At 37.3% G+C, this 26,425-nt stretch overlaps 2 protein-coding genes across 4 annotated transcripts; both read left to right on the top strand.

Moving 5' to 3' along the window:
• The first annotated feature begins 945 nt into the window (after positions 1-945).
• gorab (golgin, rab6-interacting) lies at positions 946-4,439 on the top strand. The gene is made up of 5 exons (XM_016543673.1): positions 946-1,169; positions 1,420-1,744; positions 2,164-2,265; positions 2,401-2,541; positions 3,250-4,439. The coding sequence occupies exons 1-5, from the start codon at positions 1,106-1,108 to the stop codon at positions 3,638-3,640; spliced, it is 1,023 nt and encodes a 340-aa protein (XP_016399159.1). The 5' UTR covers positions 946-1,105; the 3' UTR covers positions 3,641-4,439.
• Positions 4,440-8,450: 4,011 nt separating this feature from the next.
• prrx1b (paired related homeobox 1b) lies at positions 8,451-15,675 on the top strand. Of its 3 annotated transcripts, none has more exons than XM_016543671.1 (5): positions 8,451-8,477; positions 9,309-9,523; positions 12,177-12,352; positions 13,422-13,603; positions 14,608-15,675. In XM_016543671.1, the coding sequence occupies exons 1-5, from the start codon at positions 8,452-8,454 to the stop codon at positions 14,738-14,740; spliced, it is 732 nt and encodes a 243-aa protein (XP_016399157.1). In that variant the 5' UTR covers position 8,451; the 3' UTR covers positions 14,741-15,675. The 3 variants fall into 3 exon arrangements, with proteins under 3 accessions (XP_016399157.1, XP_016399158.1, XP_016399156.1); XM_016543672.1 differs by lacking the exon at positions 8,451-8,477 and adding an exon at positions 14,365-14,426 and having other exon boundaries at positions 8,958-9,523; positions 14,608-14,740; XM_016543670.1 differs by lacking the exon at positions 8,451-8,477 and having other exon boundaries at positions 8,958-9,523.
• Positions 15,676-26,425: the final 10,750 nt, after the last annotated feature.

Here is a 26,425-nt window from a genome sequence, read left to right as displayed (position 1 = left end):
TATTTACTGCATAAAAATTACAATTTATTTATTTACTCTTTAAAGCCTGTCTAAATACTGTATGTTTTTCAATGCATGTGAAATACTAATACTAATCTATTTCTTTCAGTGTTTGACCTCTAAGAACTTCTACTTGCCATCACTGGCAGTTCAACACACTGAGGCTACCAAACCACCCAGAAATGGAGGTCATACGCAGAATGCCTCGCTGATGCTAATGGTAATAATGGGAAATCAGACATCAGTGTTGCAGCAAAAGTAGCAGACAAGAGTTCACTCATTCAGGACTAATTTGGCAACACGTGCCAGATCCCTCAGATAAGCAGTTGATCCAGAGAAATTACAGAGCCTCTCACAGCCCCACACAGAGAGCCTGAGCTCTGTGCTTACTCCTGCCACAATCATGGGTGTTTCTGGCAATAAAACAAAAGTGTAACTTGATACAACTGTTTGACGTTTCTTTTTCTCTGGATTTCATGCTTTTTATCACCAAGCAAGCTCTTTCATTAACCTCTGACCTCTCTACCACTAGGAGTGCAGGATGGCTCAGTGAATGTGAAGAGTAAGAAGAGGGGGATAAACAAAATTATCAGTTGACTCCAATAGTCTGATGTATTTTTCTTGAGGACTGCTAAAACCAAAAACATTTTTAATACAATATTTCAACACTTTTTATTCTACACAGCCGATATCTATCTATCTATCTATCTATCTATCTATCTATCCCAAAGAAATTGTAAAGGTCAATCATCTAAAACTATTGCCTGTAAGTATTTTTTTAACTTCATTATCAAAAAGTTATACGATTAGGAAAGTTATATAAAATAAAAAGTTATATTTTATTCGCAACATTACACTAATATAATAGCATATAAAATATACGTGTCAGAAAAAAAAACAGGCAAATGCCGAGGGCACAAGCGAAGGGGCCTTTCTAGGGTCTTGAACGTGGCAGTCATTATACACAAACATGGCGGCCAGATGAGAAAGTAAAGTTAATTTCCGCGTGTGCATGTTGAAAAATACCATTTAACCCCACATATATTTGTTTTTGATAAAAACCGATTTGCAATTAAGTTGCAAGTAACTTTATAGGCTTCTGAGAATGGCTGCGTGGGCTGGATTTTCAGAGGAAGATCTGCGAAGAATGAAACACAACGGCGAAGTCGGTGAGTACGAATGTTGTAACTTTACTTAGAAACGGTTTTCATTCTTGCAGTCTGCCTGTATATGAAATGAAATGAAATGCACACATACTGATTGTTATTTTGTAAGTTATTAAGTGCGGAAAATGTCTCCAATCATATGTGTCGACTTGCGCACCTAGACGTCGTGTTTGGATCCTCTTCTAGATTTTAAGACAGCCTCTAACTCTAATTGTGAATACTGATAAATCTGCTCTAATGTGCTCTTATCCAGTAAACCAGGCTGTGTCTGTCACATTGGGTCGTGGCCGGAAAGCCGCTCCGACTAACCGGAGCAGACAGCAGCTGCAGCGGGAAAGGGCTCTGCAGCTGGCAGCCAAACAGGAGGAGGACAGCCACTCTCTTCCACCCGACCAACAGCTTACCAAGCCCCCAGACCCGCCTGCTGTCAGTCACCCCGCTCCTGTCAAACCACGGGACGAGCCCAAACCGTTGGAGTCGCAACTGGTTGAACATGAAGCAGAACCTGTTAAACATGACCCAGAATCACCTGCACCACCAGCAGTCATCAAGGAGCTGGACAAACAGCAAGTGGAATTGTTAGTAAGTCTATTTCCTATGCAAACACTGGCTCAGAATACTTTATATTAAATATTAATAATATTTTATATTAAATATATTGTTTTTAATTTATATTACTGTACAAGATAATATATTTGTATCATATTTCATCCCAAAATGTATTTATTTATATGATTTATTTCCCTTTTTTTTTTGCATTGTGACAAGGGTTGCCATGTTTTTTTTCTGTGGAATTGGACACTTTTTGTATTATTCAAAAAACCTCTAAGGCGTGTTATATATAATGAATAATGGAATAACGCTAACTCTAAAAGTGTTCAAAAACCCTGGTTATATTAAAGTAATATACATTGAATTTGTAGGAATCAGAGTAGATAACCATATGTTATTTTTGTGTTGTAATGGCTTAAGACTCCACCAAACTTTCTTATAACAGGCGGGAGAAGAACCGTCTGCAGCAGTTGCAGTGGGAGCAACGGATAATGGAAGAGAAGAATAAAAAAAGAAAAGCTCTCCTTGCAAAAACCATTGCTGAAAAGTAAGAGCAAATGTCTATTTTTAAACAATGATCAAAATCGGTCTGTCTGGAGTATGATAACCTTTTGCATGTATGATAATCCAAAGGTGTTATGTGAAAAGCAGAATGTTGAAAATATAACTTCCTGTTTCCCAGGTCCAAACAGACACAGGCTGAAGCTGTGAAACTGAAGAAGATCCAGAGAGAACTTCAGTTACTGGATGATTCTGTGTCCAGCGACATCGGGATTCTTAGAAAACTGATAGAGCAATCAAGCATGGATTATTCCCTGGCATGGTAAATGTTCATTTCAGGCCCATTTTTGCAGTCCATTCTAAGTGTACTGTAAAACAAGTTCACAGTAGTTTCGTGTTGAAATTGCTCTCACTTTGTTTTATGTGCCACTTCCTCAGATCTGTCACCTTAAAATAGCAAATCTACAGTAATAGACTAACTTAGTACATCCAGTACATGCGTATAGAAGTCTGTTTGCTCAGGGGTGAAAATACTGCCCTCTGTAGCATTTCTATATTAATTCGGCCAAATTATGAAAGAGACAAATGCATGCACATCTAAATTATTACTTGTAGCAGAACATTATCATAGTTTTTATTCATTTTGTTATTCATTTTTGCAAGTTTTGTTATTCAGTTTACTTTTGAACACTTTAACCACTTATATATTGTAAAAAGTATATTTGTATGTAATGTGTGTGTATGTGCATGCATATATATATATATATATATTGAAATAGTTATATTTAAGAAAATATTTTAGCAGTAATTTATAATAATCTTTCATTTTTATTCATTTTTTTAATAATAATTTTCTCTAAAATATTTTGAGAATCTTTCTATTTATTTTACAAGCTGTCTTTAATCAGTTGAGCGTGATCTTGTATTTGAGTACAGCAAAATGGTTGCGATTCCTGTGCACATCAAGCTTAGTATATGCATTTCTATACATCTAACTCTCCTGTCTCTGCCAATCTCTTATTGTTGACAGGAAGCGCTTTGAGAAAGCAGAGGCTGAGTATGTTGCCGCTAAGATGGACTTGCACAGGAAAACGGAGGTGAAAGAGCAGCTGACAGAGCACCTGTGTGCAATCATCCAACAGAATGAGCTGCGCAAGGCCCGCAAACTGGATGAGTTGATGATTCAGCTAGAGCTTAATGCTGAGGACGTCCCCATCCCAGAGGAAACCAATCTAGAGGACAAAGAGAGGGAGGCCAACTCCAAGCCTGTTACTGAAAATGGTCCTGCAGCAGACACGGAGGGGCGTACAGAGGTAGATGGCTCAAGTATGAGCAAAGACAGTTCCATTACAGAACCAACGATCAGCCAAGACAATCAGGAGAGCAAAGCAACAGATGTTTCTGCAGATGGGCTAAGCTAGCTTCCAAACATCATCAGTTTAATAGAGGCTGTATGATGGTTTACATAACACTTGCTACCAACTTTAGAAATTGTGAGAGTGATGAACAAACCAACAATCCTGCATTTTGTGAGGATAAAAGGCAGCCTCAGTGTGATATTGGTGTCAGGTTTCCAAATACTGTGAGCGTTATTCCATTACTACTACTAGCATTAAAAATGCCTGAACATTACAGGGCTAAAATACTGATTATGATCTGTTAAGCTCGGTTTTTGGTTATAATTAAGGGTGCTACATGATCCTAAATGTGGGCAGTTAAAATAGTGGTATGTATTTTATTTTGGTTCCTTTGGATGTCAGTCATTTGTACAATTTAATCTGTCTTGCATTAAGTAAATGGAGTACAAATCTCTTGAAAACATTGTGCATCTTAAAAACACTATAAAAGACTAAATACTGTTAACTTGATTGTTGTATAACTTCGACATTATTCAAAATGGAATAGACAATACAATACTGGTGGTAGTTTGTAGCTGTGATTTATTTCACATGATGTTGCACAAGTGAATGGTGGAATCTTTTATCTGTATATGGCTTGGGGGTTTTTATCATACAAAGCTGACAGTTTGCTCAGCAGAGATGAGAACAATTGATTCGTACTGTAGAGGAAAAAACTGTTGAAGTGTGGGAAGCTGAATGAATGGCATAGTTTTTTTTAATACATATGTTTTATGTATATCATTTATACTTTTCTAATAAAACACCATGCAGAGCTTTGCACCAACACTAAAACATTTAACATTGTATAACAGTACGGTTATGTTATTCAAAAAGGTTTTTAAATATATATTATGAATGTCATGCATTTGACTATATTCGTGTGCATTATAATGACTATAAAATATGCTTTAAATTCAATATTTAAATTATCTGTTGGTGAATAAAGTGTTTTAATATTTTAACCGATTTTGTACTTTTTATTGCACACCTCATAGCATGTTTAAAAAGAATCCTTTGGAATACACTTAGCATTTTTGCTTGTGTTTTAAACATTGTTTAAAGTGGTAATGCATTCGTTATTTGTAAATAATATGGAAACTGTTGATCTCATATTTTCATATAACGGTTTATTTTATAAACGAATTTAAGGAAAGCCACAAACCCTATTCAAGTGTCTCTCGACTTCTAAGACTCCTTATATCCACCTAAAACTCTACAGCGATTCAGTAATGTCTGGACAGCCCTTGAGAAACACATAGACAAATATTTGCAAATTAACATTTTTTACGCTTTTTTTCAGCCCCACTTAAATTCTTGTTAGAACATTGCTCTTTTACTCCATCATCGACTTAAACAAAAATATTGATACTAATATTAATTTTAATATGTAATCGTAAAAATGTATTAATCAGAGCCATTGTATGAAATCATCACAATATGAAATACAATATTCTATTCTTTTCTATTCTGGTTTGACTATATAAAACAAGGACTGACAAATCCTGGAAGTCAATACAGGAAAGGAGATTTTCGTGAAGCTCAGTTTGTGAGAGCGCATTTCTGATTTATGTGCCCTCCGTCCGTCGGGACAGGTTGAAAAGACTTCGTAACCAGAGAAACTCGAGGGAAAAAAGAAAAAAAAGCGCACGAGATCAACTTTTACTGAAACATTCTGCCTTCTGGCAAGTCATTGGTTATCCGGTTTTGATCATGATGATTACCCTTATGCAACATAATGTAAAATGAAAAGCAACGACTGTTAATGCTATTTCTTTTAAAAATTCATTATGTTAATTAAAGTCATCTCCGTCATCTTATTGTAACCATAAAAACATCCTATTTTAATCTACATAAAAAAAATACACTTCTAGAAAAACCTTAACTTTTACACAAAATCGTTGTAGCCTAATCTAAAATGTTTACAGTTTTATATTGTGAGCATATTAAAATAGCCTAAGGAACAAACGCTAGTTAGAAACATAACAAATATCATAAATCAATACAAAAGTGCTTAGCCAACTGCATTAAATCGTGAGATAAATCAGACAGATTTAACAGAACATGTTAACACTGAGAACAATATTGCCATGGTTTTAATAGGCCTAAAACTTTTTGTTAGACCATATTTGTAAGTATGGTCTAACAAAATAGGATTTACTACGACTATGTTGACGGAATTCCTCCTGTTAAACACGATCAAGTGCGGTAGTGCTGTCCATTGACCCCTGGTGCTGATTAGACGACCGCGAGCTTTTATTTCACTAATTACAATTAAAGTGCCTCCTCCTGTGCTCGCGCTTCATATCCTGCGCGAAAAAACACGTGCAGACACGCGCGCTCTGATGATAGCGTCAGGGGAATTCAATTGTGCCTGTCGCTCAACTTTCCATCTAAAACTAGTTAAAGTCCTATAATGTTAATGGTGTCGTGAGCAATAACTGGACGACTTCTGTTTTTAAGTACGTTTTAAAGACATTAGCCTATGTCTGAAAAATTCTGTGCTGGTTTAGTCAGACCTGGGCCATACTAAAACATGTTTGCAAATAATTTATCACTACTGATGCGAGAATGCTGCTTATTGTAAGATTGCGTGCTATAATACTAGCCTACTAAACCAAATAAAGTCCCATTTCCCATTCTTGTATTATAGTGTGGCTATAAAGGCGCATTAAAATGGTCGTACAGATTCCTTGACAAATTGCTCAGTGCTTCTTCTTTATTATTTTCGTGTAGGACGATCTTGTGTATATTGTTTTAACTACTGTAAACTGGATACTTTTAAACAATCGGAATATACACGCGTTTTTAATTCGTGGGCTCACTGGGCTGTCATGGGCTTTCCATTACGCGATTATGTGGATACAAAATATGTAGGCTATAGCCTATATATTCTGAGACGTGAACTGAAGTGTATTGTCCATGTTCTGGGTTTTATTTCGATTACTAATTAACTCCTTTTGTAATTCACGAGTTTAGCTGGATTGTTGAGTCTGTGTTTATCACAATGTCATAAAGTCAATCCACAGAGTTATGAGTCATGTTTTCAATTACGCACGTAGGCTACATTATAAAATCATCTGTGGAAAAATCCTAACAGGCAAGAAATACATTTACAAAATACATTTCAATGGTGATTTGTCCGCTGGTGTTTTTGAATCATTTAAAACATATTTTTATTAGGCTGTTATTATCCTATTATTATTATTATTATTATTATTATTACTGTTATTAATGTTCATTTACATATTTAAAGCGAAATATAATAGCCTTTCATTTCGTTATTATGTCCATCTATTTACAGCCTTCCCAAGATCATGGAAAACTTAAGGATATCGGGAAGATTGTGCTTTACAGGCCAGGAAAACTGGCCTGGAAAATGGAGATGAATACAATTTAAAAAACGTAATTTATTCTAGTCCCAGCTCTAAAACATTTAGTGCAGTTTCTTTATATTTTATTTTATCTCAGCAATATCAAATGAATGGAACTCATTCAAAGTCATGGAACTTGATCAAATATATTTGATTTTCAAATAAATGGAATTCGATTAAAATTGAAGCAATGGAAATTGTTAAAGCACACTTTAGGGTAGCTGTCCAAATTATAAATCTGTCTAAATTTAAGCTGTCGGTCCAAAGTCATCATGAACCAGAGGGGAAAAAAACTTTTAAAGTTTGGATTTTGACAGGCCATAAACAAACCCCAATCTCTTTCAACTGCGACGTCTGCGTTCAAGCGATGATGGACATGTGCCACACGGATTTGACATTGGACTGAAAAACGTTTTGCTGGTTGTGGTCGAAAGGAACGGTTTTACAGACTGTCTTCTTTTGCACGATCTTTCAGCCCGATAGCAGGCCTTTTTGAGAGAAGTCGCTTGTAGAGGAGCTGGCAACTGAGGGAATGTAGAGGGAAAACTAATGATGAAAAAGGTCTACTCCATCCCAACAGCGGCTTAATTAAATACATGGAAAGAAGGAAAGCAGCACATCTGGTTTCAATCCGTTTTCCTTTGATGGCATCAAGTGTTCTTTTCCCAGATCTGGGGCTGGAAGCTACGGGATGTCTGTGGCAGTGAGGAGCCTATAGACTTTTGCCACTGAAGCACATGGACATCTACCTTGTGAAAGCCCCCACTTATAACTCACCCAAGTGGTCTGACACTACTCCCGTCCCAGCTGGAGATGTGTAGGCCACTGCAGCCAGAACTTTCTCCGGTTTTTGGTTTGACCGATAACGTATATTTGCCCAAGTCTGTATGACAAAACATTATTTTTTAAAACGTTTTAGTGTTTAAACATCAATAGCTAATGCATGTGCATTGTTATGGTTATCAGAATATTCTTATAGGCTATGTGGTAGGCTACTATACAAATCTTTAAAAAATCTCAGAGAAATTAAATTCTTTAATTATTTTTAAAGAACGCCAACCAACATTATTTGAGGGCGCTCAACGAACGAATCAATTGGCAGAGTAGACATCATCATTAAGCTAATGGAAAGGATGCTATGCAAGGAAGCCAACGAAAACGCTGAATGCGTAATCAAAAATGCCTTCCCAAAAATTACTGTGACATAGGGCCGTTCACACCGAAAGGTTTGTATTCTACTGAGCTGCTTTTCATTTCTTTTTTTCTTTTTATGTAAACACGCGCTAAACTGACGTATTTTGAGCCAACATCTAGCATTTTTGCAACATTTTGCGCATGACACCGCGTTCTAAAGACGAGGCGTTTTCCCATTCCACTTTTAAATGCAAAAACGCGTTCTGTAAACGGCCTCTTTGACGGTTTAACCTTACGGCCTCGTTTTCAGTCGCGTAAAAATTAAAGATGGCGTCTGACTACTACAGCTATAGGTATTCAACTAAACCATCCCATTAATGGACGTTTCCTGCAAACTTTACAAATGTCTTTGTGCCACCACTCACTTGAACATTGTTTTGAGCGAAATGATAATAAGTGACAGATATCTGGAATTCAGAGTTTGGGGAGGGTTAACCTTCCAAGGGAAGCTGTGATGGAGGAGGGAGGGGGGCTGTTAAACGTCAAAGACAGCACAAAGTCTTTTGCCACATAATTACGAGAGCCTTTCAGCTCCATCTTCTCTCCCAGGGGTCTCAATTTTTCATTTACAATCCACTCCACTGCATGCCAGTGAGCGCGCCGTTTGAAGTGCCAGAACACGTGTGTGTGTGTGTGTGTGAGTGAGCAGAGAGCACGGCGTGGAGCAGTGGAGAGAGACAACAGCTTAGGGAAGGCGGTGGAGTGTCCTGCCTCCTCTCGCTGCTTTACACACATGCATCTGAAAGGCATCAGCATTTCTGGATCAGCGCTCAGTCAACAACTGCGTGGAGCTCTGGGAGTTTTTTTCTTATTGAACCAACAATACTTTGCAGAAAGATTATATGGCTTTGAGTGGACGCATTCAACATACTTCGTGGTCTTTATAGTCCTATTAAGTTCCACAAAGTTTTATATCAAGTTGAAACATTGCTCCACCTGGATAAGTAGCTATCATAGTGAGCAAAGACAGCCAAGGCATCGGTTTGGACGCGCTGTTCCTTATGAGTTTGTCTTCAAATTTACGCAAGGAGACCTGTTTGGTTAACCTAATACACTTGCCCAGTTTTTTTTCTCTTGTATCGTATTTGCGTCATGACTTCTAGCTATGCACATGTAATGGACAGACAAGCAACCATATCCAGCAGACTGGAGAGTCCCATTACAGCCAACCTGGAAAACTTGCAAGCCAAAAAGAACTTCTCGGTGAGCCACCTGTTGGATCTAGAGGAGGCTAGAGAAATGGTCGGTTCTCAGGCGGACGAAAGTGTTGGCGAAACGGGCAGGACTATGCTGGAATCTCCGGGTTTAACCAGCGGCAGTGATACAACACAACAGGAGAGTAAGTCTGCTCACACTCCCTAAGAAAATCAAGTGCTGTTGTAGATTTATAGAGAGAATCAATAACATTTAACACAATATAAAATGAACTGACAATATTGGTAGCCTATATTTTGCTTACAAAAATACTGTCAAATTTGAATGACTAGCCTTTTTGATTCTGTAGCCTATGTGGAGTAGTAACACACTGGATTAATCATTAAATTGAATTTATGATTTTTAAATGTACTAGCCTACTACACAGTTTAGCAAATGTGTAGACAGGTGATGCGAAGTTTCTCTCCCGAAATAATACTAGCAGAAAAAATAATTCCACATGAGAAAAGTTTATGGGTCGTGAACGCATTTTGTAGCTACATAATTTATGATTGTTGACATTCAAGCCCGTTGTGCGTTAATGAAAATATGGCCCCGTAAACATTGCGAAATTTGTGTTAATTTTTATGAGTAGAACTGCTTCCTGAAATTGACTTTATTTTATAATTTGCTTAAAGTTTAGCCTATATAATAATTAGCAGAACATTTGCAACGGTGAAAAAAAGTTATGAATAACAGGCACGTCTCTGTCATTTTTTCAGTTTTCTTGGTTTAAGGAAAATATTAAAGATAAAAAGGGCGCTAGAAAAACCCACAGAAAAATCCTAAATCTACTTTCTGGACCTTTTCAGTTCATTTCAACACTATAATTTGTCATCATTATCCTGCATCCGGAGAACATACATATGCGATTATGGTATCGAATAGCAAACTTCATTACTTATGTGTACAAATATAAATCGTCTTTTGCGGGAAAAAATATATTTTGGCCTGTTGCTTTCTTTCAAACTTATGTTACAGCGGAATTATTTTATTAACCTAAAATTTTGCTATATTACGAGTAGGCCCTACTTTTTACATTACACTTTCTATTTTATATTTATTATTATTAAGTATTATTAATCGTAAACATTTAAGGTAGGCCTAATCACGTTTGCTTCCTACATTGCCGTTCTTACGTTCTTAGTATGCTATATAGGCTTGATATAGAGAAATCCACAATAAAAAATAAAAATAAACCTTTTCCCCTAGCCTTCTGTTGTTGTTTTTTAAGACCATATCTCTATCCTGAAATTAAAACTTTATGTAAATGTATGAAAAGGTTGTCCTCATTATTGCATTGTTTGACATGAGTCTGCATGTTTTTTTTTCTTCTTCTTTCATTTATTCCCCAGCATGTAGAAGCTTAAATGCATTATTTTCTCTTTTGGTGTGCATATCAAAATTACTCACACAACTATAATTTCAAACTCTGAGAACGTTTTTATATGTTCTTATTGTTGTCATTGTATGAGGATTGTTCCAAGATACTGAGAAATTACAAATACAGGGAAATCAGAATGAGGTATTCAAACACAATGTAATAGTCTTATTTAATATTTTGTTAGAATCCATTCACTCATGTGTTATTTGTCAACTGTTTTTCCCAAAACTCTTGGACTCATTTTGTAGAAGCTTTTTTATGCATTTCCCATAACAAGCCCAATGCCCCATTAAACCGCTTGAGTTTTCATTTAAATGTAGCAAACAGGAAGTTTAAACAGTAATTAAACTGACCTTTACAATCTGAAATTGAACCAATAAAATGTTGGCATTCAACAATCTTTCCAACAGGCCTAAAGGGCCTATACCCCCTGCTATGCCTAGGTCAAATGTCAGTGTTCATCTGTGATCCTTTTGGAAAATTATGGTCGTGGAACTACTGTTGTCATGAAAAGCAAAGGGATGGCAACCCCAAAGGCTGCAGTTTGTCTGTGCTGTCAGTTGAATGATTATCGAGTCTCATGAGAGTCTAAGTTACTTCTGTGCTTTTGGCTGTAAAGTACTGATGGGAATAGGCTCTTTAAACGTTGTTTCAAAATATTCCTGTTTTGACATGCTCCTTTTCTATCTTTTATTTATTTGCTTGATTGCTGGTGGACATTTTGCATATGCTGTTGGTCAGATTAAAGAACAGCAAAGGCATTTCTCATGAGTTTCTCTACGTTTATAAATCTCTCCTTCAGTGCAGACTGAAGATGAAACATGAGCAAGAACAAAAACAGTTTTTGTGATCGCACACATAGTTTGTCTAAAGAATTCCATGACAAAAAGCAAAAAAAGTTATATTTATAATGACTTGAGGGGGGAAAAAATGTAAATTAGCCCCTCTTGTGGGTTTATGGCCTTGTGAGAAATGTCTAGGCTCATTACAAAACATTTTTCATTAGTTACATTGTACAGTAATGTTCACTAGTTTAATAACTGGTATCACTTTACTGGTTGCAGTATACATTTGTTAAATGTTATTTTTAAAGCCATTGTAAAACACTACAAAGGCAAAAAAGTAAATATGTTTTAATAAATAGTTGCTTATGATTTATGCTTTGCAAAAAAAAAAAAAAAACAATTCAGTGATGAATGGTGAACGATGGTGAATGGGGAAAGATGATTTCCTTTAATGTTAATACCAGAAAAATCTTGTTTTATTTTTTATTTCTAAATCAACAGCATACAAGATAATAAAAAATGGCTATAATAGTAACATAATGAGAACTAAACACCTGCTGATGGAGATTAAATTTGAAATATCTAAAAGCTGCATCTCCTGAGATAAATTTATGTGTGTGCTTTACCAGATGAACAGCTGAACTCAGAAGAAAAGAAGAAGCGTAAACAACGGAGGAATAGAACTACGTTCAACAGCAGCCAGCTGCAAGCGCTGGAGCGAGTGTTTGAGCGGACACACTACCCAGATGCCTTTGTTCGAGAAGACCTGGCACGCAGGGTCAATCTCACCGAAGCTAGAGTTCAGGTAAACGTCACACCCCACAATCAGGTCTTTAGTTTACTAGTTGATTAGAGAATGCATCAATTTTGAGAATTTAATACAAAACATACTGAAGCTTTCTGCATAATACCTCAAAATTAAAATACCTTTAGAAAAAAAAAAGACCAAAATCAAAAGAAGATTTAACCACTTGCCTAATTCAAGGTTTCAGCAAAGATTCAGTTACAGATGTACGTGATGGTAACACTGAAGCTTGGTGTTGTCATCGGCCCCATCGTCAGAGTTCAGCATGATTGTTTAAAAATCCCCAGCCGATCACTCTGCCTCTCAGCACACATGCTGTAGGTCGCAGCCAGTCTCCACATTCTCCTGTAATGAGACTGTTTTTGTAGAAAGATGGGGATTATTCCCGTTTATAGTTCAAGAGAAGGAAGGGGAGAACGAAAGGAAAGAAATAGAACAAACACATCTGCAATTAATGTGTCACAGAAAGGGAGCAATACAGAAATGCTTTGATAAAAGAGACTTTGAGCTCATTCCTCAGGCGCTGCGTAACCGGACACTGTGCCTCCACCAGGCCTGGTGCTGCAGCCAAGGCTTCGAGATCTGGGCTTCCCGCTCGGTCTCCAACCAAGTTTCACAAGCGCGTCTGCTCCTTCTTCAAACCTCTGATGTGTCCTCTGCAAAAAGGGTGTACATGTGTGCACCAGCGGATCAGGATGAACTAAAAAAAGTGCAGCAAAATATCATCCTACAGAGCTATGTCAAGCCTGAAACTTTTAATTGCATTTTGATTGTTTTAATATCAGTCGTCACACTCCGTTTTCTGAATATGATCACAGCGGAGCCAATCATGAGAGTCAGGAAAAATTTCAAGTAGAAAAATGCATCATCTAAGGTCACAGAACACAAAAAGATCTGAAACTTTATAGCTTTGATCTAGCATTTTTTTCCCGATGCATGCTGGCAGTATTATACCAGCTATATCTTGAGTCTTAGAATCTGCTTTGCTCTGCAATTTATCTTTCATCGCTGTGCACTAAATATCCAGAATAACCACCATACTGTGTCATTTCGGCTTGTGCTCTCATAGGTGTGGTTCCAAAACAGACGGGCAAAGTTTCGGCGCAATGAGCGGGCGATGCTGGCCAGTAAGAATGCTTCGCTTCTCAAATCGTACTCAGGCGACGTAACGGCGGTGGAGCAGCCTATCGTCCCCCGTCCCGCACCCCGTCCAAATGACTACCTGTCCTGGGGGAGCGCAGCCCCGTATAGGTAACTCTCTGAATCCTTCTCATCACAGCGCTCTGGTTTCATTTCATTTCCTCTCTGTACGTCTCTTCTGCTCTCCTGCCGTGACTTCATCTTCTCCAGGTTGCCCATGTTTTCTTCTTCCAAATGTTTTAGATTAGATTTTTTTGTATAATTTCATTCTTAAGCTCTTTTGTTTTCCTTCAAAATTTTGGTGGAGTCGGAGGGCCGCGCCGGCAAATAAGCAGAAACGGCAATGCTCTGCTTTTCCCAGCAGCGCTGCGTAGGTCCAAATAGTCCAAAAAGTAGCACAAGGACTGACTAGCAGGTCGTTTTCTGCCACTCTTTGTGAAAGTGATGGTGGGCCGATCCCCTGATGATGAAGTGATAATCTGAAAACAAACCATATTAAATCCGCCTGTGACCCTCATGACCTTTGGGCCATAGGATACAAATTGACTTTCAGAGGGAGAAAAGTCCATTGGGCAGGATTTTTTGTGACTCTAGTTACACTTTGGTTATGATTTACAGTAATCTTCATTCTTAAAAGCCGTATAGAGTAACTAACCCTGCCACTCCGGCCAAATACCTTTTTCCCAGCAGCTGAAATATGCAACTCGACCGGGAACACTTTCTGGCATGGATACGCATTTGACCAGCGATAATGCCAGCAAAACGAGCTTGCACAATTTCAACGCACACCTAACGCATTACTGTGCACGTATAATGCATACATATTAATGCAGTATTTATGAAGAATTATTAACTATTTATATATTCTTAAGCTGGTACCCAAGGCCGGAGGGAGGGCCAATGCGAATGCCACAGAAAATGCTGCCCACAGAAAGCAAGTACTTTTTAAATTTCTTTTTATGGTTTATCATTTAAATTGAAAAATTAAGCACTATATTTTGGATTCACATGTAAACATTTTCTTTTTTTTAAATTTGGGGCTTTTTTGTCAATTGAATTTGAAATGCGTTTAACATATTAAAATTTATATTGACTATCTCGTATCTTATTTTCAGCACCATGGCAACCTACCCACCCACTTGTGCCAACACCACTTCCACCCAGGGAATGAATATGGCTAACAGCATTGCAAACCTGAGACTGAAGGCCAAAGAGTACAGCCTCAACCAGGTGCCCACTGTCAATTAAGCCTGAAACGGGGGACGAGATGAGGGGACAAAGAGAAGCAAGAGACGTTGAGAAGAGAAGAATGCAGAGGAGCTGGATTAGTTTGGCCTTCTGCAGTGTCAAGAGCAGAGTGGATGTGACTTTTCGCCCCCTCCTAAAACAATGGAACTGCATTGTTGTCCCTTATCATTTGGCTTTTTTCTTCATCACAGATGAAGGTATGTTTTTGAGAAACTTAATCTCAGTTTGTACTGATCCGAAGATTGTAAAGACAGCGCAAGGTCTGCTCTTTGGAGAACAAATCAACGAGCAGGGCTCCGCTAAATCTGTAAGAAGTGGCAGACGGAGCGTCTGGATGCTGTAAGCTGTTCTTTCCTTGTTCTTTTTTGGCTTTATTTTGGGTCAACCGGACGGAAAGTAAAGACACTTTCATGGCAAACAATGGAGGACTGTTGTTCACCATTCATCACTGAATGGTTTAAATTACACAAAAAGTTTAATGCTGAGATTTGGCAAAATACTGACCCAAAATGTCTCCATGTCTACATTCAGTAGAATAAAGACTTTAGTCAGTAAACAGGAAGCATTGAGGTCGGATTACATCTTTTAATGTCTTGAATATTACACCACTGTTTAAGGTAAATACTGTGCCCCATGGTGACCTATGTATCCGCTCACAGTACATTAACACATTATGTTTCAGTTTTTCCAAAGGTGATTTTTTTAGCAATTATATTTTCCTTCTTATATTTGGAAACCATATAGTAATAAAACTTTTTCAAGCAATAAATCTTATGCTAATGTGTTGAATCCCGCAGCTGAAGAGACATGCATATATGTTTTTGCTAAATGCTCATATTTGAGAAACTGTTGCAGGCAACAGTATTACTTCAACATGACCTTACAAAATATATCCGTATGTAACATTTCTTGCATTATGTTAGTCAAAACACCAACGCTACAAAATAAATAATCCAAAATGAATTTTGTTTCATATAATAGATTTTGATGGTCATCAATGTGCTTTCAATTGTGTCTGAAACTATGTAAGAGAAATATGGGTTTTTAGATTTATCCTACGATATACCTAGATTATTTCTGACTGTTCAAATTTTTTGCAGGGTAAGTTTTTTTGTGGAACACACTAGGCAACACAACCGTGTTATTAAAACAATTTTAGAGCATCATATGATACTATGCAATGCTGCTAAGCTATGTTTTTCTGGTTGTGTTGATCCTGTCTAAACATCTCAGAACTTTTTGTTTTAGCAAATGTTGATTCCTCATGGTTTGCCCATGTACAAAGAAAGAAAATGCCCCACTAATTAAATCAAATTCCATTTATGTACAGTTTTTTTTTTTCATTTTTATTTTATTTTATTTTTTGCAGCGAGTGAAGATTAGGCACAATACTTACCCCATATGTTTCAATTGATTATTCTCAATTTAATTGCAAATTCAATATTTTTTGACAGAATCTCAGTACATTGTCATGGAGTAGTGTTATATTTTTCTTTAACATCTGTACTGAACATGTGTTACTCAAAATGTCAAGAACAGATTAGATCCTAGATCTGATACACAATGCTTTTTGAGCATGAATTTCAGTTTTGCCATTTACTCGCACAGTTTGTTGCAACATCTGTAACTCTATATGTTTACATGTGTATGACGTGATCACTTTGGGGAAATTTAGAGCATTTAAGTTTAAATCTGGTTACCAATTATGTCCTATATAATACGGGTAGATAGCCACAATGGTAAGCATTTTTATGTCACAGCATGATGGGAAGCAAATCCCGGTTACCCTTATATTTCTATGGAGGAAAGAAAATAAGGTAGAAAAAATAAAATGACTACAAGCAAATTAGTGACGAAATAAGAGATGCTTGCAGAATCAGTCAAAACAAAAGCTTTGCAGATTTAATTACATCTAAAATAAACAAACTGACTGAGTTTGATATGATTTTTTCCCCCAGCAATCCAAGAATATGCTATACATGATGTACTGACTGCTGTATCGGAGAAACATAATTAAAGACTTTATCAATATATAATGATCAACAACTATTCCAACAGCTAAAATATAATGTATGTCAGTGTATTTGAAAACTGAAATGGCGATCTGCAAAGTGATTTTGTTACATTTACTTTATGCTACAAATTTACTCTATATCATTTACTTATTTATTGATAACCTGCCGATGTCACATTTAAACTTTCAGCTGCTATTCAATATAGTCAAACCCACTTTCAGAAAGTGCAAGACTATAAGTTAGAAACACTAGAAATTCAGAGATATTCACTAAATCAAAGACAGGAGATGAGATTGTTATTATTTCCCATCATTATTCTCAGCCCAACCTATTGAAAATGCTTTCCAAGGCCTGTGTTTACACCCACGGGCATTGATTAGCGACATGACTCATGTGTATGTGTATATGTGTGTGTGTGTGTGTGTGTATATGCTAGTGCCTTGTTCTCCGTCCAGACTGTTGCATGCTCTCCATGCTGTGCTGCTCAGGTCAGGTCGAAGCATCTCACCTTTCAGGCAGCCGGGCCCTGCTGACCTGAAGTGCTTCCAGATGTGCGTAGGCTGTGATCCGTTCGCCCCACCCCCAGCCCCATCACCTCAGGCCTGGGGCCTCCTCCATCAGGGCTGACAGCATCCCCCTCGGATGGGTGTACGCGTAGCCGCCCGAGCAGATGACATACAAACACCTCACCCCCTCAGCAGCACATCTGGAGCCTATTACAGAGGAGACAGTCAAAGTGAGCATGGGGGGGAAGAGTCTGAACAAGCATGTGTGTGGAATATATGTATGATAAGGTGGAGATGTTTGGAGTAAGTTTGAGCGTGCGTGCGTCTACTTACTTCCCGTGACCTTTTCGTTTCGTGAATCACAGGTTTCCCTTCTTGTAGTTTTTCCTTTGCTCCATAACAAATCTACCGCCTTCCATGTCAGCCCTCTGGCTATTGGCTAAGGCGCTGAGAACATGTGGCCACAGCCAGTTTAATAATGTGAGGGCTTGGATTTGGGTTTGCACAAAACTAAAAGTTACTTGTCTTTTGTAAAATACAGTGTGCGGTAGAAACGAATGCCAAGATGGCATTGTGTGTGCTGACATAGCCTGATGCTGAATGGAGTTGAATGAAATGTGATTCTGACGTGCAGAGTTCACAGACCACAATCCACCTGCTGTGTTCAGCTACAGAGGAACATACAATCATCTTTGTGACAAAAAACATAGCACTTTGGCCTTTCAGATGGATTGATTGGCATTTTAAATGTATGGTGAAATTCCCTTGTGGGATTTTACTTGGCTGCTTTGCACTGCACTGCACCGCACTGTATAAACGAACTATTCGTTTGAGCTTTAAAAAAATATGAAAGCAGCAGTTTACTACGTTTAATTAATGTGCTTAAATGTTTTAAGTAAATGCAGTGATTTAACCTAAAATGTCAAGTTGCCATCATTTAGAATCTACCACATTTTTACCGTATTACCTGAGATGACAGACTCGTGCCCCAAGTTTAAAAATTTACCTCGATGTCGAGCTTACAGAAATGTTAAGAACTTTTCTGTTCAGTGAACTCAAAACAATTTTTCGCAATCCCATCCATCGCCACGCGTCGCCATTCTCAGCAGCGCACATTTATCCTACAAAGACGTTAGGGGGCGCCCGCCCTTACGACTGTCTCGCAGCGCAGATGTACAGTACGTACGAGCGTAACTCGTTTTAAATTATTTTTCAGTATTATTTCGGAAATATGTGAAACCCAAGTAAAGTAAATAGCTGTATATATGATTAGAAGAATTTAAAATCATACAGACACTTAAAAAAATACATTTACAAAAAAAAACTAAAATAATTACTTTGCAATTCATTATAAGCAAAGCAACAAAACAAATAAATGACAAGTGTGTTGCGTTTGATAAGGATCACACCGACACAGCGAGTAACATCAACTTATCGTATCTTTTTAACTTAACCTCTCTGTTTCAGACTCCAGTAAACGAACACATACATTGGTCAGGCATGATAGAATGCTTTCAGCACAATCAAACTCGATGCATCACTGAACACTAACTCAATGCATTATCAAACAACACTTGTGTGAGAACACAACAAAGTGCATGCTGGGAATAAGGCAAATGACACTGAACCTCTTTTGAGTGTGTGTGTGTGTGTGTGCGCGCGCGCGCGTTTTTGTGACAAATGAGGACATAAATTTGTATAATGACAAGGGTATGACAGGTATTACAAGGAGAAGGTGACTTTTCAGGACATTACCCCATGTCCCCACTTTTCAAAACGCATATAAATCACACAGAATGGAGTGTATTGAAAATCTGAAATAGCACAAAGTTTCCTGTGATGGGTAGGTTTAGGGGTAGGGTTGGTGTAGGGCAATAGAATATACGGTCTGTACAGTAGAAAAACCATAACGCCTATGGGATGTCCCCACTTTTCACAAAAACAAACCTGTGTGTGTGTGTGTGTGTGGCTAAATGAAATTAGAAACTGCATTAATTCAACTCCCCTGAAACTTGCTGGTGTGACTTAAAAATCTGTGTTGTAATTGAATGGCAGTATCAAGAAGAATTAATTGTGTTCCCGCAAGTCAGTATATTTTACTCTTACTAAAAATGATATAGATTAAGTCCTATATAAATGATAAAAATGAAGTCCTTTTTAAAAATATTGACCTTACACAAATTTGCTGAAAGTACTCTCCAGTGGCAGCCATATAGCTTTCTATTTTGCTGCGCTTTCACTGTGTCTGTAATTACGGGTTGTCTCTACAAGATCAAAGGATGCTAATTATTATGCAATAGACATTTGGGGGATGTTAACTGGCTGTTTGGACGTCTCAGACTTGGATGAATATGTATTTTCATTTCTATCTCTCAAACAAACCGCCAGCGTGCACAAGGCTGGTGGCTGATGTGACATCAGTCTTCATCATCGCCGTATAATCAACTTCAGCTTCCCCCGGCACGAAATGTCACATCTATTCCCTCAACAGCTGAACTATTTAAAATATGCACTGTTAAAAGGCTTTTATTTATAAATGGGGCAATGGAGAAGTGGATTGGGATTTGGGTTTACATGGCTCAGAGCAAAACACATGTGAGCCCTGGCCCAGCCTGGTGACAGCTTTCAACTCTCCCTGTTCTGGAGTGCGGAACAGAGAAGAAATGCAGACCAAAACATCTTTCTCTCTTGCCAAATTACTTCAGAGCAAAAATCTGTCTTTCCTTCTGTGTGGTTTGCATTACATTAAAAAAATAAAAACCCTTCTAATGAAATACAGTTAACCATTTAGTTGACCTTGAAGCGGTCAATAAATAACAGCAGGCCTTCAGTATGAGCTACAAGAATATGTGATGCAAAATTAATTCTTAGGATGTCTAAATATTGAGCGAGGGTCACATGGAGAACTGATATTTTTCTCAAGTCTTCTGAATAACATCACTATGGAAGCTTGTTTCTCGCTACAGGATAAAAAAAGGTAATTGCAACTTTTTATCTCAAAATTCTGACTTTTTTTCTTGCAATTCTGAGAAAAAAAGTTATAAACTTGATATTAACTTGCAATTGTGAGAAGAAAAAGAGATTAAAAAAAAAAGACACAATTACCCAGTAATTTTTAGTTTGTATTCTGAGGCGAAAAAAATAAAAACAGTATTGCAAAATTTAAACTCCGATAACAGAGAAAAAAATTGCAATTGTGAGATGTTAAGTCAAAATCCCCAAAAAATAGCCAAAGTTCCAAGATGTAAACTTGTAGAATTCCAAGAAATTGCAAGACGTAAATTTAGAATTCGGAATTGTGAGATATATACTGAGATATATCTCAAAATACTGTCACCTGACAGTTCATAAACTCAACAAGCACATGACATATGACAAGCTCTTGAGCACCATCCTGTGGAATATTTACAGATGCACTTTGCCCTTTCATGCTAGCCAAAATATTCATCTGAATGAGTAGACTTTCACTGAAAGGAAGTGGTTAGAAATAACATTTATTTATGCTTTGATTCGCCAGCACTAGGAAAACTTGACTGGAAACTACAAGGTCCATTCCAAGAAACCTAGTCTAATACAAGCACACATCCTTTTCACACTAATAAAAGTTGCTGTTCTCACTAAAATGTTAGCATATTACCAAAATGAGAAGAAACAAGCATTTCTCGAACAAGATCAAACCTGAAGTTCCCACTTCACCTTGCTGACAGGATCTGAGGCCTTGTCACACATTTGCTGATATATTCAAGAAGTGTGGAACAGGCTGTTTAGGCTGACCTCAGTGTTTAAACTATCACTAATTTGAGCTGGATAACTTCCTGCTTTCATTACTCTTGCCAGCAGGGCCGAGATGACAGAAAGTCCCAGCGGCGCCGGGCTGCTGGAGAGGAAGCAGCACTGTGACAACGGCGCCCGAGTCAAACACAAAGGTCAACATCCACCGTGCACCCAAATCCCCCTAGTGCCTGTTATAACCGCAGGACAACCCAAATAGGTTGTGTCACACCATTTCCTCAGGCTTTAAAAGAAAGGTCAGTTTCAAGAGAGGATAATTTAAGATGTTAATTCAGACATATGATCAGTTCTTCATCAAGGGTCCTACGTAAGGAAGCCATTCGTTAGGATTATGATGACTAACACTGTGCAGCTTCAAACTTGTGTATATAGGAAAAGAAATCAAAGACATAAGCGATAGAAATACAAGGTATGAGGTCAGCCAGAGACCCTTAGCAAATATATGCATCAAAAGAAACGGTCAAAAGCTTTTGTTTTAAGAATCCCCCTCCACTTTAAGTAACAGTTAGCTTTATATTCCATAGTGGAGTATTCTTTCAACTTTACAGGGAGGAAATAATCCGGTCATTAATCTTTATTAAAGCCACAATCCATCATATCTTCTCCAAACAGCCGACGCTTAGATCTGCTTACCATTGGTTTTTATCTTCCAAAACTGAGAGAAATAATTTTCTCTCTCTCTCAATCACTCTTCTTTTCTTTCTGTGTTAGTTTGGGGTTTTCTATTTCAGAAACGATCTCTACTGTGTGTAAATGGGGGTGCAGGGGGGTACACGCTGAAATGAATATTATTGTCACATCTCGAGCCAGGTCAAATTCCCCACCAAATGTGCAATTTGGGGATGACGCCTGCCACGGAAAGTCTGCCTTTAATTTTCTCCACTGGCACACACACAGACATGTGCATGCACACAGCACACACACACACACACACACACATACAGATGCTTGCAAGGAGAGAAGAAAGAAAGAAAGAAAGAAAGAAAGAGATACTGGGAGAGGCAAGTGCAGAACAGAGCAAACTTAATGTAAGCATTTATTCTGCTCAGTTGTCGGATTTAAATATAGGGCTGTCATGAGACTCGATGAAAGGAAATTAGGGGTCTTTATTAAACAAAGGCATTCATGTCAATACGAGATGCTGTAAAAATAAATTTAATCATCCACAACTGCTTGGTTTTATTTTGATGAAGAAAAGGTGAAACTGATTTCCTTCTCCGCCTTTGTGTTTAATAGAAACTCTACGACACTCATTCACACAAAACGTATTCTTAGAGTTTATAAAACGCGACTTGAACTAACATAGCATCTTAAGAATTCAAGGTGCATGCACTATATGCTAAAAAAAAACAGTTAGAGGCAGCAAAACCATCAAAAGCGCATGTCTAGCACATGTTTGTATAGAAAAACAATTAAAAAGCAGCACAGAAAATAAAATGCGTTATGTGAACAGGCCCCTTTTACACCTAAGGGGCCATTCATATAGAAAGCGAGAAAATCTAGAGATGCATTTTTATAACTTGAGCTCCATGTTTTTAGAACAACATGTCATGCGTGAAAACGTTCATCTGACACGTTTTAGAAAAACAATGAAAAGCCGTGCAATGGAATGCAAAAGCGCATTCTATGTGAATGCACTCACAAAGCGAGTGTTAATTTCGGTGCCCATATATGCTGCATGGTTAAATACTAGAATGAACTGGCTCAATACACCATATTTGCGTGCACATCAGTGCTAAATAACCTGAATTATTGTTAAGTAATTTCATGTTTTATATAGGGCATAATGTTCTTGGATCCTGTCCATGTCATTTTCTATCTCAGAACTGAGCTTACTGAGCTGCAACATTCATCATGAGTGTGCCTATACACAATCCACAAATGCAGACTAACAAACAAAGAAATCATTTATGATCAACAGGGTTATTGTAAGAACATTCAGCCATCCGCCTGCAGGCTTTGATGTGAGAACAGGGATTGATGGGATTTTAAAAACCGTATTGTGGTGCAGATGTACAGACCACTTTCACGTACACTACACAACATAACATTCTTTAAGTCTGTAACTGTATATTATATCAAACGTGTTTATTAATAATTTTAAGTCATGTGCAGCACATCTGGAGCCTGTTTTAAAATTCAAAGAGACGATACGTGACTTTTGAGATATTAGGCTTTGTTTAACATTATTAATCAAAAGTATATTTATATAAGACTAGCTCTTTACAAGGGCCTATGAATAAATTGTAAAATTTTTCAAGCACGTATCCAGTGAGGCTTGTAAATCATTTGGCTCATAAAGATATGCGCAAGTATTTAAAACTCAGTTTGTTGATGTTTTTATATTGGCATTCATTGAAAGTAATCAGCCCCGAAAGCCACAGGTGAGCATGATGTCTTGGTTCATATTCAACTCTTACACTAAGGGAAACCCTAGTAACCATCTGTCTGCATTTAATGAAAAGCATTCCACCGCCTTTCGATTTAATGAAATATTACACTGCAATGTTCAAGAATGTCTTTAAACAGGAATTATGTGCCAGTGGACCTGTTTTGGCTTCAAGGGATGGAGTAATTCTTCAGTTTCCCTAGAATCATTGGTTTCAGAAACAAAGGAAATCCAACTGTAACTTTTATGTCTTCATGTGCTAGAATTATTCTTTCTCAGCTTAATCTCTATTCATTCATCTCTATTATAATGATGACAATTATTCGTCGCCTTGGAATTATAAGGTTCTAGCTGACATTTTTGTCAAATTTGAGTTATTCACATATTCTTATTCTGTGACAATTTATTTACATTATTTGATGTTTCTTTTGTAATTTACATTCTGGGACTTTTTTTTTGGAAAACAAAACGGGTTCTATCTACAGAAGTCTATGGAACGCAAAAAACTTTGAAGCTCAATATCTCAAAACTGCTCAGAATGCAGATAGAACCTTATGAAAAATAATATTTATAATTTAATCAGAGCTATATTTTGTAGGCAAAAAAAAAAACAATGAGGGATTCTGATTGAATCACAATTAGGGTGATAGTATCAAACCTGTCAGGCAAATTCATACTAAATACAACAAAAACAACCTAATTTATATAACCAAGTCAACATACAGAGAGTCAAATCAATGAATCACTTTTGTGAATCTGTTCATTTACATGAACAGTCTGAATGAACTGATTCACTAGAATGAACTGGACTTTCTAACACTACATTAGAGAGAGAGGATCGTTTAGGATTAATTGATTCACTAAACTAGAATTAATCAGACTTGTCAACTCTATATATGAGAGAGAAGATTCACTAAAATGAATCAGACTTTCCAACATAAGAGAGAGACACCCTTTGCTCAAATATTCAAACAAAATAGGCTAAGGATTTATATATAATTTAATATACATTTTCAAATTATTGTTTTTTTAATTAGAACTATTTATAAGTCAAATAAAATACTTATAAACCAAAATAATCCACAGCAAGTTAGCATCCATTTTTCATACCTGATCATCACTATAATTAAATCAGTGTTTTAGCATGTGGATGCCAGACAAACTCACGGACTCCCGTGGATGTCATTGTAATAAAAACTATCCATGTACTGCTTTGTTGTCCAGATGAGGCTTTTCTTGCGTTGGGAACAGCAGCTTGCGCTCCAGCCCTGCTGCTCTGAGGGGAGCACAGTGGAATTTGGTGCATTTCCCCTTTTCGTGCGCTGGACTTGTTCACTCGCTGCCAACTCTGGGCTCCATTTCGCCTCCACATGGATTCTTCCCTCAGGGGTCACCATGACAGCGAGCAGATCGATAATTAGAAAAACAAAAATCGGAGCCTGTGGACACGGAGGGCAGACTGTAGTATTAACATAGACATTGAGGAATGGTTGATGAATCACAGGCTGTTATAACAACAGCTCCAAACAAACCCGGGGACGACTGAAGGACAGAGAGATGACTGGGTAAGACAGGGAGGGGCCAGTTAATGACACCCCACCGCAAAACCCCTCTTACTCATGCATTCAGTCATAAATGTTTCTTTAAACATGTAAGGCTGTTACATACAAATTCAGAAGGGTCAAATGTCTGAGAGTAATGGAGAAAATGTTCTATTTGGCAGTAAAATTCATTTTTTATTATAAATAATACTATAAGCTTAACAATAAAAAAGTAATTACAGTTATTCATTAGTGACCTAAAAATAGTGCAGAATTTTAAAGATTTCTTATTAATTTTATATATTTCAATACATTTTTTTTTCCCCCTCAATTTCTTTTGTTTTTAATTTTTTTATAAACCAAAAACCTCCTATTTATCTCCAGATTAAAAATTTTAAAAAGTGGTCTCAGATGTTTGTACATATATTTTAAGACTTGAAGGTTACTTTTTGTATGTGCTTTTTGCCTGAAGTTGTACAAGAAATTAATGATTTTTCTGCAATCTGAGAAAACTCAAATTCGAAAAGCAGAGAAAATTTGGCAGAATGTTAATATGAAGGAATTTTCTGTATGGATTTTTCCACAGGTGTTTTGAATTACACATTGCATTGACTTGTGTTTTAGGAAATGTCTGAAAATTTAACAGTAAGGCTACTGCTAATTTTCTGCCAGTAACGTATCCATTTTTCTACCAATTTGTTTTTAATACAATGTGTGCTCACCTCCATCGTTACAACAGTGCATTTCCTCATACTGTAAACGAATAAACTGACAACAAAATGGCTGTTTGAAATAATTATCAGGGAGTCTGATCAATGAAATTGACTTTTTGATCAGAGGCTGTTTTCCTGTGAATCTAAAGGTGTGCTTTAACAAGTCATGGCCACAAGGTGGCCTTAAAATGCTCAGCAACCAGCATGACTTTTAGATGGCTGTGGGTGGCAGAGGTCCCATGTCACCCCAAAACATTTGACAACAATTTGTTTATTTCCATGTTGTTGTGGGTAAATTCTGAAGGTTGTGCTTGTTTGGTAAATGAACTAGTGTAACTAACACATAATTATGCTTTTCAAGTTAAGTGTTGCTCCAGTAGCGAAAATTGTTTCCTTGCTTACCAAAAAGAGAAACAAAGAAACAAAATATGCTAAAATCTCTTTTCTCAGTGTTCAACTGACTCACGTGAAGCAACAATCTGTAATTATCTTAGAAATAGGATATTAACACCTTTAAACATCTGAGGTTTTAAAGTAAAAAAAGATGTGCCACATGTGACCTGAACCAAGCTCTTTTACTCACCTCTACAACCAGACCAATAATTGTTACTTTGTTAAAGTCCCGTAGCTATGTGAGCTATTCCTTCATTTTTCTTTGTCTTTCTTTTCTGCCCTATTCATGAGAGAGAGAGAGAGAGAGAGAGAGAGAGAGAGAGAGAGAGAGAGAGA

Source organism: Sinocyclocheilus rhinocerous, unplaced genomic scaffold (assembly GCF_001515625.1).
Source record: "Sinocyclocheilus rhinocerous isolate Xijiao unplaced genomic scaffold, SAMN03320098_v1.1 scaffold68, whole genome shotgun sequence".
In the NCBI taxonomy this organism is placed as follows: domain Eukaryota; kingdom Metazoa; phylum Chordata; class Actinopteri; order Cypriniformes; family Cyprinidae; genus Sinocyclocheilus; species Sinocyclocheilus rhinocerous.
The sequence above is the reverse complement of the archived record's forward strand: the minus strand, read 5'-3'. Positions and strand labels throughout refer to the sequence as shown.

What these genes read in the sequence shown, in the direction of transcription:
- gorab (XM_016543673.1), top strand. Translation starts at nt 1,106, where the DNA reads ATGGCTGCGTGGGCTGGATTTTCAGAGGAAGATCTGCGAAGAATGAAA. An exon ending in GACAAACAGCAAGTGGAATT is followed by an intron (nt 1,745 to 2,163) that starts GTTAGTAAGTCT and finishes TTCTTATAACAG; the next exon opens with GCGGGAGAAGAACCGTCTGC. An exon ending in ATGGATTATTCCCTGGCATG is followed by an intron (nt 2,542 to 3,249) that starts GTAAATGTTCAT and finishes TATTGTTGACAG; the next exon opens with GAAGCGCTTTGAGAAAGCAG.
- prrx1b (XM_016543670.1), top strand. Translation starts at nt 9,277, where the DNA reads ATGACTTCTAGCTATGCACATGTAATGGACAGACAAGCAACCATATCC. An exon ending in TGATACAACACAACAGGAGA is followed by an intron (nt 9,524 to 12,176) that starts GTAAGTCTGCTC and finishes GTGCTTTACCAG; the next exon opens with ATGAACAGCTGAACTCAGAA. An exon ending in TCACCGAAGCTAGAGTTCAG is followed by an intron (nt 12,353 to 13,421) that starts GTAAACGTCACA and finishes GTGCTCTCATAG; the next exon opens with GTGTGGTTCCAAAACAGACG.